At 37.5% G+C, this 15,393-nt stretch overlaps 2 protein-coding genes, 1 long non-coding RNA gene and 2 pseudogenes across 6 annotated transcripts in view; 2 read left to right on the top strand and 3 right to left on the bottom strand.

The window, feature by feature from the left end:
• LOC137744542 (uncharacterized) overlaps positions 1-15,393 on the bottom strand; it is a 39,055-nt gene that overhangs the window by 12,253 nt on the left and 11,409 nt on the right. The window lies entirely within an intron of this gene.
• On the bottom strand, positions 27-14,896 carry LOC137738452 (class V chitinase-like; annotated as a pseudogene).
• On the bottom strand, positions 818-3,030 carry LOC148690888 (uncharacterized). The gene is made up of 3 exons (XR_015956165.1): positions 2,283-3,030; positions 1,831-1,912; positions 818-1,192 (listed from the first exon to the last, which is right to left on the bottom strand). It is a non-coding gene; the product is annotated as an uncharacterized LOC148690888 (long non-coding RNA).
• LOC137711358 (putative cysteine-rich receptor-like protein kinase 16) lies at positions 6,028-8,997 on the top strand. Its single transcript, XM_088685074.1, has 7 exons — positions 6,028-6,606; positions 7,030-7,155; positions 7,316-7,482; positions 7,568-7,778; positions 7,942-8,179; positions 8,275-8,425; positions 8,538-8,997. The coding sequence occupies exons 1-7, from the start codon at positions 6,141-6,143 to the stop codon at positions 8,841-8,843; spliced, it is 1,665 nt and encodes a 554-aa protein (XP_088541200.1). The 5' UTR covers positions 6,028-6,140; the 3' UTR covers positions 8,844-8,997.
• On the top strand, positions 10,119-12,335 carry LOC137738914 (G-type lectin S-receptor-like serine/threonine-protein kinase At1g67520; annotated as a pseudogene). Its single transcript, XR_015956865.1, has 6 exons — positions 10,119-10,812; positions 10,857-11,059; positions 11,185-11,395; positions 11,563-11,800; positions 11,874-12,012; positions 12,107-12,335. The product of XR_015956865.1 is annotated as a G-type lectin S-receptor-like serine/threonine-protein kinase At1g67520 (transcript).

Below are 15,393 nucleotides of genomic sequence, written 5' to 3'. Positions count from 1 at the left end.
TGCAATGTATTTTGTCTACAAATATAGTGTAGTTGTGGGTAAATGTATCAGCAATGTTCATCCCCAAGTAGTTGAAGCTGCAACAACAACAAACATAGACGGTCAATCAAACAGATGTTAATTTGTTATCGTGTCGTGCATACTTTTGCCACGTGTAGGAGAGATGTTTCAAAAATAAATGGGTTACCATCCACCAACTTGTTTGAGAAAGAGCCCAATTGCTGTCGTCACCACTGACTTGCCAAGCAAAGTATCCAAGAAGTACCTTTTCCTTGGCATATGAAACCTTGGCAGAGATACTCTCCGTATCGTCGTACCCAATCCATGTTGTCCCGGAGTAGCAATAGTTTGTTACAACCGTCGCATTGTACACCGTCTCCCCCGCATTCTGGCTGATAAAATCCCTTATCTGGTTGTAATCCATGGTCCCATCTGTCCCGGCATTAGCGGGTCCATCAGCCGGAGCAAAAAGTCCATGGTCATCGGCGTTGACCAAGCGCCAGCGTAGCCATAGAACGGAAGGCCTAGGACTATCTTGTTGGCAGCCACACCTGCCCCAATCCAAGATGTGATCCCGGCATTCCCGTTAATTTGGCTGGATGTGGCATTGTATAACGCAGCAAGTGGGCCAGTGTTGGCTCTGCTTAACTCCAGGTAGAGCCATAGAAGTCGTAAGCCGTGATGTTGATCCAATCCAGACTGTTTGATATGGATTCTGATGAATCAATTTTATATTATATATTTTACTCTATTCTTATTATGTTTTAGTAATTACTAGCATAAGTGCCCGCGCGATGCTGCGGGTTTTAAAACGGTATAAAATATGTCGCAGGTTTTAAATATACATGATAAGCCGTACTATTTGTATATGTGTGGAAATCCAATTACAACTCTATCTAAAATAAGAAACAATGAGTAGAGTTGAACTTCCTTAATCAAATGAGTTTGTTTCTTCAGTTTGTTCCTCCTTTCTTCTCATATGGAGCTGTTTTCATTTATCCCTTAGAAATTGGAATAATAGAAGTTAATGTGAACAAATGACGGTTGGATTTATTAAAAGGATCCTCTTGCTAAAGATGAGAACAATAAAAGGACTAACAGGATCCTCTTGCTAAAGATCAGAACAATAAAAGGACTAACGGAAAGTTAGAAAAATGACTTGCGCAGTTGAAAACTGTTGGCTTACCAGGTCCTGCATTGACGAAAACATTAGGCATTATTAACCAAACATGGAAAGTTTATGTCAAATTTTATATTATGTGTGGTTTGAACTATGGATGATAACAATGAGATAACTGAACATATGTGTGGTTAATGGACAGAAGGTGTTTCAGAGAAAAGTCTCTCTATCTTGATATTCAACACACAAAATTTTAAATATAAAGGATTTAGCATATTTAAACGATAAGTGCATGAACTAATTAGGCTTAAAAAAATAGATTCAAGTAGATAGAAGATTAAAATTGAGAACAACACAACAAAGTTGGGAGTCAGTCGTTGGAAAATGAAAGTTGATTTTTGTTCCTATTATAAAAAGTAACAACCCTTTTTTATGATCAGTCCAAATTTTAGATAATGGACATTGCCTATCAAATTTGTATGTATAGATAACTTGCACGTTGCCGTGGGAATGTGAAATAGATTCTCAGTATTGTACATAACTATTAGAATAATGGACTAAATGTGTTATAAGCCTTGTGCCTATATATGTAAAAACTATTTACACAAAATATAACTGTTAGAATAATGGACTAAATGTGTTACAACGCAGAAATGCTGATTACGAAAACATGCACAACGCAGATATGCTGATTACGGAAACATGCTTACCTATAGGACAAACAAATGTGACGTCAAATGCGTAAAAAAAGATAATCACACACTTATTCCCAATGTACTCAGAGAGCTTGACCTGAAATCCAAAACCAAATCTTCAATTGCAATGAAACAAAGGGCTTATTAGTCGTTTGAAAGCTCATTTATAAGAAGCACTTATACTTTCAAGTGGTTTTGCTAGAAATGTTTTTACTTAAAACATGTTTGAAGTTTCTATCAAGGTCCAAATGCTCCCTTAAAAAAAAATAGAAGTGCTTCTTGAAGTATCTGACATTAACAGAACAGAAACTGAAAAATGAAAAGCAAGTGACTTGTACATGAAATTATGTTCACTCCAAAAACTACACTATTCAACTTCAAAACGCAGGAAAAATGAATGTTTTGATAGAAATTTCAAAGAGGATAATTAAACTACAAAAACATAATTATAATGCAAGCATCCGTACCTGGCAATCAAGAAGGCAAGAAAGAAGCTGTTGCAAAACAGGTAATTGACTTAGTAAATATGTGCTATAAAGAGACAAAAATCAGAGCATGCTAAACTTTTTTGTGCATTCATTGGTTCATTGTTAAAAATAAATAAATAAAAAATTGCAGAGGAGATTTTTTACCTAATTTTTCAGAAATAATGGTGGAGCTGCAGTTGCTGCAGTCTTATTCTGTGGAGTTTTTCATGTTATAATCTCAAGTAGAATAGACTTACATACAGTTGTTATAAAATAACATTTGTATAACACTTATACCAAGATTTACTCACATTCTTAGTTGTGAGTTATTGATTTCATATTTTTAATCAATTTTTACATACAATTAATAATATAGATTGTAGATTTACACTCGTTGTTCTTTCCTAAATTTCTATTCTCAGTTTTTTATTTATTATTAATTCATAAAAAAAAAAAAAAAAAAAAATCTTTTTTAAAATGAAAATAAGGCGGATAATGCAGTAAATAACATATTCACTGGGGTAGGAAAACTAAAATCAAATAAGTTACTCAATGCATCAACAAATATAGTAAATCTAATTATCCATGAGTTCCAAAAAACACTGAAGCCTGTAACAATGCTGAAAAGCATACTATGTATTTAATCAGATCACAAACAATCCCATGATATCTCACAATTTCTTGAGGGCATAAACACATACAGTTATCAAGAAGAACACATAACTATTAACCTACTCCTCCACCGCTTGACCCTGCAAAACCAAACAAAAATTTTCAACCAAAAATAACTAATTTAACAAAGCAAATACAGTATACAAAAACAAATATTCATTTTAGCTTCATTTAGTTTACAGGAAGTCCATTCAAACAACCAAAAGGATATAAATAAAAATATTCAAGAACCAACCTTTTTCAAAGATCACTGGTTCTAGCGTTCAAACCAAAAAACTAAAGACGTTTACCTGAATTAAATGAAAATTAAAATATAATTAATTTACTCTTAAACATGGTTTTTTTCAATAATCAGAAAAACCTAAAAATATCCCAAACAATCCCAAATTTTGGAACTGCTTTATGCCAACTTACCATGAAATTACAGTCGCTTGAGAAATCTTCTTCAAATCAGGCCGGAACAGGTATCGCAGACTGCGTTTCTTAGAAATCACTAAAAAACTGGAATCAGCGCAAAAGCTCCAGGGATTACGGGGGTGGTTCTTGGTTTTGCTGAGAGGGAGAAGGAGAGTTGCAGAGGGGGGACAGATGAGAGAGAGTGACAGTGTTGGCCTGTTGGGAGTTGGGGAAGTCTGAGTAGGGTAGAGAGAAGTGAAGAGAGAAGTGAGGGTTGAGTGAATTAGTGGGGGTGTAATGGTGAGTCAGATAGATTAGATGGGTGATAGAAACCGAAGGAAAATTCTAGAGATCCAGCTGGAGGGCATGCAAGACAGAAGCAAAAGGAAAACCGGATAGCGGGTGGGTCGATGTTTGACACGTGGAAAGGTCAAGTAAAAAAATGTGGTCGAAGCAGAAACTCACCATCAAAACGGAGAGGAAGAAAAACCGAGGGGCATTTTCGTCATTTTACTGTTATAGAACAGTACCATCCGAGTTTGGGTTTTAGTATATATAAATTTTGAAAGAATTTTGATACTTTAAATTGTATTTTCAATATTGGACTTTCGATTTCATCTGGAGCAAAACATGATCAAATAGACGAATTATGGAGTAATTCTAGTTTGAGGACGTTTGTGAGTCAGTTAGCTTGATCATATCAAAATATTAGATTTTTCTACCAAGCAATGATTTTCTGGCAATAAAATAAAGAGGCAATGTGCGGTGCTAGAATATTGATGTTGTGGGCTTGAATTGCGTTTTTGGAGTCCAAGATGACCTCTGATGGGTTCGTGGCCTTTTGGAGATGTGTTCAAAACGTCCCGATCTTCAAAACAAGGTATTATGGGCCGGATTTGGAGGATGTCTGAGACTAAAACATGGCTGGACAGTTCCCTTGCAGTTTTTCCTAGTTTAATTAGGACTTTATTTTCTAAGTATTTTATTTTATTATTTAGTTTCCTAGTTGGAATAAGAGACTTATGTTTTAGGGTTTGTGCGATGGCTTAGCAATTATATTGCTTTGCCGTTCTTAGTTTTAGATTACGCTTCCTTTATTCAACTTTGGAGACAGAGAACTTTGCTAGGGTTTACTTCAAGGTGTTTTCATTCTAAGAATATTTTTATTGATTTTTATTATGAGTATGCGTAACTAATTCCTTTGCTAGGGTTAGGCCATAAGCCTTAGCATGAACATGTGATTTTATTGATTTGCTTATGAATGGATGCATGTTTGCTTTGAATTATTAATCAACGCGATTAAAACTATCTATATATTTTAATAATTGATCACCATTAGAATATTTAGACAAGTAATTTGATGCAATTTCTGTTGGAATATCACCCTGAAATTGAGGAGGGCTTCTTGTCATTGGTAATTGTAAGTTCACTTAAGGCGAACATCACGCTCTTAAGGGTTGCATGGTTTTTCAGAGGGTTTTCACGAAACTTAATGAGTCATGCATGTTTATATTTGACTGAACATCATATACAGATTACATGTTAGATATACGTTTTTGCTTGAACATCACAAGGAAAATATGCATTAGGAAAACCTAACCTTCAAAGCATGTATGTGGAAATTTATAAGTAATTGATAGAATTGCATAGGATTGTGACAGTGACGGCTAAACCCTAGATTTCTCTAAATTGTTAATTTTATAAAAACGTTTTTCTTCTTTGCTGCCTTTATTTTCAAACTTTTAAGTTTCTTTAATTGTTAATTTAATATTTTCAAATTCAAAAATCTCAAATCTTTGATAAAAATTTGTTTTAATAGTTAAAACAGACTCAAAGGGGTAATTTATGGTGTAGTAATCCGCTAAGCAATGTACTTATCATTGATTGTTGATATTTATCCGACAGTTGTAAGCCATGACGTTGATTCAGTCCAGACTGTTTGATGTGGACTCAAGGGGGTAATTTATGGTGTAGTAATCCGCTGAGCGATGTACCTATCATTGATTGTTGATATTTATCCAATGGTCGTAAGCCATGACGTTGATCTAGTCTAGACTATTTGATATGGACTCAACGGGGTAATTTATGGTGAAGTAATCCGTTGAGCGATGTACTTATCATTGATTGTTAATATTTATCCAACGGTCGTAAGCCATGACGTTGATCTAGTTCAGACTGTTTGATATGGACTCAAAGGGGTAATTTATAGTGTAGTAATCTGCTGAGTGACGTACTTATCATTGATTGTTGATATTTATTCAACAGTCGTACTTATCATTGATTGTTGATATTTATTCAACAGTCGTAAGCCATGACATTGATCCAGTCGGTACTGTTTGATATGGACTCAAATGGGCAATTGTAATCTGCTGAGCGATGTACAACTGCGGTTAAAAGCAATGCCGTGTTCCCTGATGTCTGCGACTCATTGGCCATGGCTGCACGCAATTCGGTGAGAAGGGTGCCGAAGTTGGTCATGTGAGTGGTGGTGGATGGATATTCCCAATCAACGTCGAGGCCGTGGAAGACTTTTCAACATCTGATTTTATTAATTTGTTGACCCAATATTTTAATTTTATGGAGACGAATTGCACCGGTGACATTGACCTTAATGTTGTTATTTATTCATGCGGCAAGTTTTCTACTCGTCTCTGTGGAGATCATAACTTTTCATCTACCCATACTTTTCAAGTTTTAATGTATCAATCCCTTTTGATTGCCCTATTCTCTTAATTTGTTCCTGCCGACTGCTGGTTTTTCATTGTCGATGTCCACATTATACTCATTGTCATGTGCAACATTTCTTTTCTAAATACAGTCATCACCGGTGCTCATGCAGCACTATACGATCCATCGAGTGACCTTAGCACGGACTATGGTATCAAATCATGGATTGGCAGGGGATTATCTGCTTCCAAACTGGTTTTGGGATTGCCTTTCTATGGATATGCTTGGACGCTAAGCAATCCCAGGGACAGCGCTATTGGCGCACCGGCTAAAGGTCCTGCTATTACCAAGGATGGATCGATGAGCTACAAGGATATCAATGGCTACACTGATAGATATGGGGCTGACATAGTCTACAATGCTACTTATGTAGCGAAGTACTGTGTGATCGATTCGGCTTGGATCGGTTTCGATGATGCTGAAGTTGTGAAAATAAAAGTTTCTTATGCTAAGGAGCAGAATTTGCTTGGATGCTACATCTGGCAGGTGTCACATGATGATAATTGGGTGCTTTCTCTTGCAGCTGCAGGTAAGAAAAAGAAAGTAACTTTCGCACACGTTTTCTCTCTCTCTCCCCTCCCCCACCTCTCCCCCCCCCCCCAAATCTCTCTCACCTCCCTCACCTCCTCCCCCTCCCCCCCCCCCCCCCCCCCCCCCCCCCCCCCCCCAACCAAACACACACACTTCTGTTTGTTTTTGGCCTTTGGATTGAGTGAATCAAAGATGAATTAATGGACCGAAATAAACAAGCGTGTACAAACGCTTCTGCCTAGTTATTTGAAAAAAGTCAGAAATTAGCAGTCAAGACAGGACAATAAAATATTTTGGTTTTGTTTGTTGAAAGAAGATTAACAATATGATTGTCTAAACTTGGACGTTTACGTCGAAAATTTTCCCAACAATGTATTCCTTCCGACTGGTAATGACGAATTTTATATGCTCACAACTCAAGAGGGTGGAAGCAGTGGACAAAACAAACGGAGACTTCTTGTAATCGTTTTGACCACTATAGCTTCAGTTATTCTCGTGCTAGGCTCCGCGTTGAGTTACTTCCGTATGAGACTGCACAAATCAAAAGGTATATAGCTTATAGTATGTCTCTATACACGACGTCTGTTCTTTTTTTTTTTTTTTTTTTTTTTTGTGGCCTAAAGTATTGAAGCTTTAAATATTTACGTTTTAGGATTATTATTTTGGACTTTTTCTGTTAACCATTTTGTTTCCTAAAAATTATGCAGCTAAGGAATCAGAATCCAGGGCAAATGATATAGCAGACACAGCTGGAAAATTCAACGGCAACGTTCCTAATCTGAAAATATTTAGCATTGCTGACGTTGGGGCGGCAACGGGTGGATTTTCGATCGAAAATAAGCTTGGAGAGGGCGGTTATGGCCCCGTTTATAAGGTAAAATTTTATAATAAGCATGTTACTGGAAGATTCAAAACCATTAAACGTGCTGCTAACCATGAGTGTATGCTTAACTGACTAGGGAGTATTGCCAAATGGACAAGAAATCGCTGTGAAGAAACTATCAAAAGCTTCAACTCAAGGATTTGAGGAGTTCAAGAACGAGGTCATGCTCACCGCAAAACTACAACACGTAAATCTTGTTAGGGTTTTGGGATTTTGCATCGAACACCATGAGCAAATGCTGATTTACGAGTACATGCCAAAGAAAAGCTTGGAGCTCTACCTCTTTGGTAACTCAATACCAGATTTTGCTGTTTTCTGTGCCACAAACCTTTAAGCTAAATATAATGAAAAGCCTGTTAGCATATGATCCTCGTATGCTGTCTCTAATGACCCATGCATTTTGATACATTTCAATGCAGAACTGATTGGAAAATATCTGTCTAAATGTAGATCCTGTTAGAAGATATGAATTGGATTGGAGAAAGCGGGTTCAAATTATCGAAGGGTTTACTCATGGACTTCTTTACCTCCAAGAGTACTCAAGATTGACAATCATCCATCGCGATCTGAAAGCTAGCAACATTTTACTTGATGAGGAGATGAGGCCTAAGATCTCGGATTTTGGTATGGCCAGAATTTTCGCAAAGGATGTACTCGAAGCAAATAGAGGTCGAATTGTTGGAACATAGTACGTGATTCTGTTTCTTATAGAAGCTATACTCTCTAATTGAGCTTATTTCATTGTGTACGTAATTAGTAATTCTTCTAAATCATTCTATGCAGTGGTTACGTACCACCAGAGTACGTTAAGAAAGGTTTATACTCCACTAAATCAGATGTTTACAGCTTCGGAGTTCTGCTTCTACATATCATAAGTGGCAAGAAGAATGCCTCCTACTATGGTTCAGATGAAGACTTAAACCTACTAGCATACGTAAGTTTCTTCAACCACCACAGTTACTTCAGAATTAATATTTACTTTGGTTTTTCTGCGAATTAAATCTTTGTGTTTCAATTACATGGTGTGAAACATTCAACGATTTCAGGCATATTTACTTTGGAAACAAGGCAAAGGGATGGAGTTTATGGATCCTGCACTTTATGATACACATTCTTTATGCAAATTGATGAAATGCTTGCAAATTGCTCTCCTATGTGTTCAAGAAAATGCAAACGATAGGCCTTCGATGTTGGAAGTTTCTTCAATGCTACAAAATGAAGGAGCTACAATGGAAAATCCCAAAATTCCAGGTTTCTCAAAAAGAAACGAAGACGAAGAAACTAATCCCACACCACGGCTAGAAGCTTGTTCCATCGATGGTGCAACAATCTCAGAAGTTGTAGCCCGATGAGTGGTAAATGATAAGTAATTAATCTATCTCGACTCGGAAAACTTAAGGGCTAAATGTTAACATGTTGTGGATGAATGTGTTTATTGATGGAAAACAATATTATAACAGCGGATGATCTTCTGGTAGGAAAAGTAGTCCCTACGTTGTGAATTAACTTTCACTTAGGCGGTATAAGAGTTCGGCCCACCGAATTTCAATTAAAGTGCGGCAGAATTTGACTGAACTTAAACGAAATGGCTGGCATCTATTGACCGAACGCAACATAAGTCCTATGGTCTACCATGTCCGAACGCCATCCGCGACACCACATCTCTAATTCTTGTTCACACTCAAAATTTTTAATGTTAACAACGCAAATGTTACATAGTCTATCCAAGAACGAACAAAGACGAAGATATTAATGCCACGTCGGAGCTAGAAATTTGTTCGGTTAATGATTCCGACACTGTCCTAGGTTGTAGCTTGACAGAAATTTGTTCTGTGTTAGTATGTAATTGTAGCCTTTTTTTTTTTTTTTTTTCTTTCTTTTTTCGTTCTTCTCTTTAGAGAAACAAGCGGAAGTTAATTTGTGCTGTTAATCTGAACTCTCTATCGAGTTTGGAATTTCTGCTATTTGCCAGGAACTTCCCGATAAAGTTTGTCTTGCGATCGCTTACATAGGCAGAAGATAATTTCTCCATAATTGGATTTGTTCCTTCTTACATTCCACAAAAATTTTGGCGGCAAAAGTTTCCATTGCAATTATCGATGACAGATGTATATGTTCTTACTATATGCAAAAAATGTAGACCATGCCAGGCCGTGCATCTTAAGGCAAATGTAAGGCCAATCTAGGGCCACCCGGCGGCGTAACTATTGCTTAGAGCGACCCTTTCGAACCACAATTGTGTATACGGCAAGTTATCTGGTCTCAGATAAACTGGGAAAAAGGAGAAAATAACAGAACTTAAGTGGTTTTGTCATTGTTTCCTCCTGAAGACATATTGCAAGTCACAGAATTTTGTGGATTCGTTTGGTGCTACAATCGGATTAACTAGCTCATAAAAGGTCGGTCGAGGGAAGACGTGTTCTAGGATGGATTGGACTGGATAATTCGTAAGTGAAATATAAACGCGTTGAATACAAACTACCCAGTTATGTCTGTACAAAACCCAAAGGACTTCTTTGAAGTTGTCCTTAAATGTTGACCATAGAAAACCGAACAGTAGCTCCAAATGTGAATGGTTGCAGCGAGCATTGGTGTTTTCACATTTCTGATCATTGGTAAGTGGGATTTGAACAATATATGAGTCATCTCGTTCCAACAGAATCGAAGTAGCTAGCGTTTATTTCTATGGTATCCAAAAATATCTCCCACCGGATCCTCTTCATCTTCCTTATTTCTTGTAATTTTTCATGTTCTTCTGCACAAACTTGGATTCGAGCTGGTTACTGGTACACGGGCAGCCACGTTCCTTTACCGGAGATAAACTCTGCCTTGTTCACACATCTTATTTGTGCTTTTGCCAATGTGAATTCCCCCACCTACCAGCGCTCCATCCCTTCTGCTCATGAACAAAACTTCTCAAGCTTCACCAATATTGTCAAGCGCAAAAACCCATCAATCACAACGCTCCTATCCATATGGGACGGAAAAGCCGCAGTAAGACAGCTAATTTTGGGTCAGAGAGCAAACTTTTCGGTCTTGTCTAAAATTCTCGAAATGCCTTCGAATAGAAGTCTTTCGTTGAGTCCTCCATCGAAGTGGCAAGACGTTATGGCTTTCAAGGTATAGACTTACTCTGGCCTTGGCTTAACACAGCCTCAGGTACGATCACTATGGAAAAGCTACTGGATGAGTGGCGAGCTGCTGTGACTTCTGAGGCAAGAAACTCTGGTCTGCCACGATTAAAATTGACAATGGCGGTTAGGTATATTCCCACTTTTGAATCGTTGATTTATCCGGTTGAATCTATGCTCAACTGTGATGGTTTGTTTCTAATAGAAATTAAATGAAGAGATAGCGATCGACATTAACAGATTTGCATTTGAAATTTGTATTCCTTCTGGTTTCAGGGATGATTGTTCTAGGCAGATCAAGGTCTACTAGTACATCAGCTGTTGACGGTGATGCTCCAAATCTGAAAGTATACCGCTTTTCCAGTCTCAAAGCGGCTACAAATAACTTCTCAAGTGAAAACAAACTTGGAGAGGGTGGATTTGGTCCCGTTTACAAGGTAACATTTGGTGCATTTTCTAAATATAATTTTATGCTGTGGGAACCAAAAGCTTATGCGACATCTACACACAAAACAGGCAGAGCAGTGTTTAATTATTCTTTTGCTAATCCTTGTTTTCTTAGGGTAAGTTGCGGAGAGGTCAGGAAATAGCAGTGAAAAGGCTTTCGAAAACGTCTACTCAAGGACTTCAGGAATTCGAAAATGAGGTTAAACTTACCGCAAGACTACAACATGTGAATCTAGTTCCTGTTCTTGGATTTTGCACTGAGAAGGAAGAAAAAATGCTGATCTACGAGCACATGCCCAACAAAAGCTTGGACTTCTACCTTTTCGGTCTGCAATTTTTCGTGCTTCTGGTTACATTTTAGAATGCATGCTAGAATAACAGTAATAACATTTACATTGGGTCTAAGCTCATGGAGGTGCAGATTACTTCCAACAAAATTTGTTTCAATTCAGTAGAACTTCATGGACGGATTCTTGAATTTGTCATCTCGCAGATCCTACCAGACGGTATTTCATGGATTGGGGAAAGCATGTGCACATCATCGAAGGCGTTACTCAAGGACTCCTATATCTTCAAGAATATTCAAACTTCACAATCATTCACCGTGATCTAAAAGCTAGCAACATTTTGCTTGATGCTGAGATGAATGCTAAGATTTCCGATTTTGGAGTGGCCAAACTTATCAGAAAAGATGAACTCGAAGGAAACACAAGGCGGATTGTTGGCACATAGTAAGTGATAAACTGCCTCTCATCGGTTATTCACACGTGACCATATCCTTATACTTGTTACACGCAAATGCAGTGGCTACGTACCTCCTGAATACGTACGAAAAGGCATATACTCTATGAAGTACGATGTCTACAGCTTCGGAGTTCTACTTTTGCAAATGATTAGCGGACGGAAGAGTACATGTTACTAGCGGACGGAGTTTATGGAATATGTAAGTTCCATAAACTTTCTACGGTTCAAACTTCTGTCACGACCGTAAACTATTACTTAAACATGAATTATTGAAATCATTATAATTGTTTCAGGCATATGTATCATGGAAAGAGGACAAAGGACTGGAATTTATCGATCCGTCACTTGACGATTCTTCTTCTTCTTGTAAGTTATTGAGATGCTTGCAAGTAGCTCTACTCTGTGTCCAGGAAAATGCCGATGATAGGCCTACAATGCTGGAAGTTTATTCCATGCTCAAATCTGACACTCAAGCCGTTCCAACTTCTACAAAGGCGGCTTGCTGAGTAAAAAATTACGACAATGTGGACAACGTATGTACGCCGCAGCCAGTAAGTTGTTCGCTTAATAATGCTCAGATCTTCGAACTGCAACCCCGATGAAAATGCGGGCTTGACTGAAAATGCAGGCGCGGTTGAGAAGCTAATCTTGTTCCTTCTTACATTTGATACAAAAATTTTGGTGGCAGAAGTTTTCATTGCAATTTAGTCATCGTTGACAAATGTATATGTTCTTATACGCGGAAATGTAAACCATGCCAGGCTGTGCATCTTAAGGGAAATGTAAGGCCAATCTAGAGCGACCCCTTTGAAGTACAATTGCGTATACGGCAAGTTATGCGGTCGTGGATAAACTGGAAATGAGTGGTTTGGTCATTGTATTTCCTACTGATCACATATTGCAAGTCATAGAACTTTGTGGATTTGTTTGGTGCTACAATCGGACTAACTAGCTCGTTAAAGGTAGGTCTAGGGCAGACGTGTGCTAGGATTGGATTGGACTGGATAACTCATAAGTGAAATATAAACGTGTTGAATACAAACTACCCTGTTATCTCTGTCCAAAACCCAAAGGACTTCTTTGAAGTTGCCTTTAAATCTTGACCTTAGAAAATCGAACAGTAGCTCCAAATGTGAAGGGTTGCAGTCAGCATTGAGTTTTTCAGGCCAAAAAAACATTAACCCCAGGTGTTTTCACATTTCTGATCATTGGTAAGTGGGATTTGAACAATATATTAGTCATCTCGTACAAGGAGAATCGAAGTAGCTAACGTTTATTTCCATGGTATCAAAAAATTATCTCCCACCCGATTAATCTTCTTCATCTTCCTTGTTTCTTGTAATTTTTCGTGTTCTTCTGCACAAACTTGGATTCGAGCTGGGTACTGGTACGCTGGCAGCAAGTTTCCTACCGGAGATAAACTCTGCCTTGTTCACACATCTTATTTGTGCTTTTGCCAATGTGAATTCCTCCACCTGCCAGCTTTCCATCCCTTCTGCTCATGAACAATACTTCTCGACCTTCATGGATATTGTGAAGTGCAAAAACCCATCAATCACAACACTCCTCTCCATATGGAACGGAGAAGCAGGAACAACTCGGCTAGTCTTGGGTCAGAGAGCTAACTTTTTAGTCTTGTCTAAAATGCTCGAAATTCCTTCAAGTAGAAAGTCTTTCATCGAGTCTTCCATCAAAGTGGTAAGACGTTATGGCTTTCAATGTATAGACTTACCCTGGACTTGACTTAACACAGCCTCAGATATGATCAATATGGAAAAGCTATTGGACGAGTGGTGAGCTGCTGTGACTTCTGAGGCAAGAAACTCTGTCATGATAGGATCCAGTTGGATTGATTTCGATGATGTGGAAGCTAGATTCACATTTTCTTCAGCCATTAGTACGTACATAACAAGATTTTAAATGCTTATTTACAATTTACAGAGGAGAGAAATTCGAATCCAAAAGCAAATTCGAGGGCGTACTGTCCTAGTCAACTGACTTAATTCGGTAAATTGATTACTAATTAGTTGGATATGTACCTGCTAGTAAAAGAGTCCAATTGAGATCGAAGGCGACACTCTATGCAAAGTAGCCAAGTATTCGTTTGCCCTTAGCATATGAACTTTTGTGGCCGTGCCGGGAACTCCCAGTCGATGTCAAGGCTGTGGAAGTTGTAAGACCGGGAAATGTTTATGGTGGAATCAATGAAGGCCTTTTCGGGTGCTAGCTTGGTTGGCTGGCCAATGGCCACTAAGGCAAAATTTGCCCTACTTGCTTTGAAAATTTGAAAGTAGGGTTTCGTTGTTGGTCGATTTTCTTACCGAATACGGTACTTCTCTAAAATAATACTCTATCATAAAAAATTATGTTTTCAACTTGAGACCAGTTATATATAGAAATAAACTATCATATTGTAATAAGCTATAATTTTTTTTTTTCGTGTAAACTTAAGAAAACATGCCTCCATATAGTAATAATTGTTAATGACTACAAAAATATATTTCTCTAAAATTGTTTGGGACAATGCTTTAGTTTTTTGGATTTAACAAAGCCAGCTAAAATCTTTCAAAGAAATTTCCCGATTTATTTGTGGACACACACAGAATCATGGATACAAATGCCGAATTCGGTTGCGTGGATTTGTAATTGTAATTAAGCAGAACATTATAAGTAATTGGTTTGGATAGATCCCCGAGAAGGTGTTCAATTCTGCTTACTATCATTTGGTGTGTGAGGTCACATTAAGCAGTCTTAGGAACTCAGATTAGCAAGTAGCAAAATTTAGATAAAGAAATTATCATAAAAAGTTAAACAAAGTGGAAAGATGGAAAGATGCAATTGGAAAGCTAGCAAAATTTAGTAACTTTATTATAAAATAGATTGATATTGAATTAGTCAGTGTGAAGATTGATAGATTATAATATAGTCAGACATATTATGTTTTTTATTAGTATATTTCTCATCACCTGATATTTAAGGTATATCAAGATGTATTTAAGTGCTGGACAAGCATGAAGCCCCATGCTGGTTTTATGACTCTGCATGGATTTGCGTTTTGCAAACATCCGCCCGAGTCTGGCCATTGTAGCCTAAATCACCTTATTAGTATTTCTCCCATGACGTGACATGTATCAAAGAATTCAGCTTAAAAATGAGGATGTCATCAACAATGAGATTAATTGCGTAGGCTTTATGAGTAGAGTTGGGGATCTTTGTGCTTTAAGATGGGGGACCAAATCAATGAACATGAAAGCTCAATAGAATAAAGATGATGATATTCATCAAGTGTTTGATGAAATATCTAAGTTGTCATGCAAGAATATGGACACCTTTATTTCTACAAATTTGGGCATTGCCGATAAGGCTTTAGCTTGTTTGAATAACAGCTGCAATCATAATCATGATCTCATTGAAAAAAGAGAAATGTCATGGCAATTTTCGTAAAGTGAAACTTTTCATGGATTCTCTACCACCTTACAATTTAACGTCAATTCTCGTACCAATATTATGAAATATTGTACCAAAAAGATGAAATGATAAAGAATACATAAAGAATCCCACTTGTCAGGGAGTCTACTTA

This window comes from Pyrus communis, chromosome 15, assembly GCF_041283825.1.
Source record: "Pyrus communis isolate YQ-2024b chromosome 15, ASM4128382v1, whole genome shotgun sequence".
NCBI lineage: Eukaryota > Viridiplantae > Streptophyta > Magnoliopsida > Rosales > Rosaceae > Pyrus > Pyrus communis.
Note: the sequence above shows the minus strand (reverse complement) of the source record. Positions and strands in the feature narration are given on the sequence as shown.

Coding starts and splice junctions, on each gene's coding strand:
- LOC137711358 (XM_088685074.1), top strand. CDS start 6,141: ATGTGCAACATTTCTTTTCTAAATACAGTCATCACCGGTGCTCATGCA. Junction 7,483..7,567: donor GTTATGGCCCCGTTTATAAG/GTAAAATTTTAT, acceptor TTAACTGACTAG/GGAGTATTGCCAAATGGACA. Junction 8,180..8,274: donor GGTCGAATTGTTGGAACATA/GTACGTGATTCT, acceptor CATTCTATGCAG/TGGTTACGTACCACCAGAGT.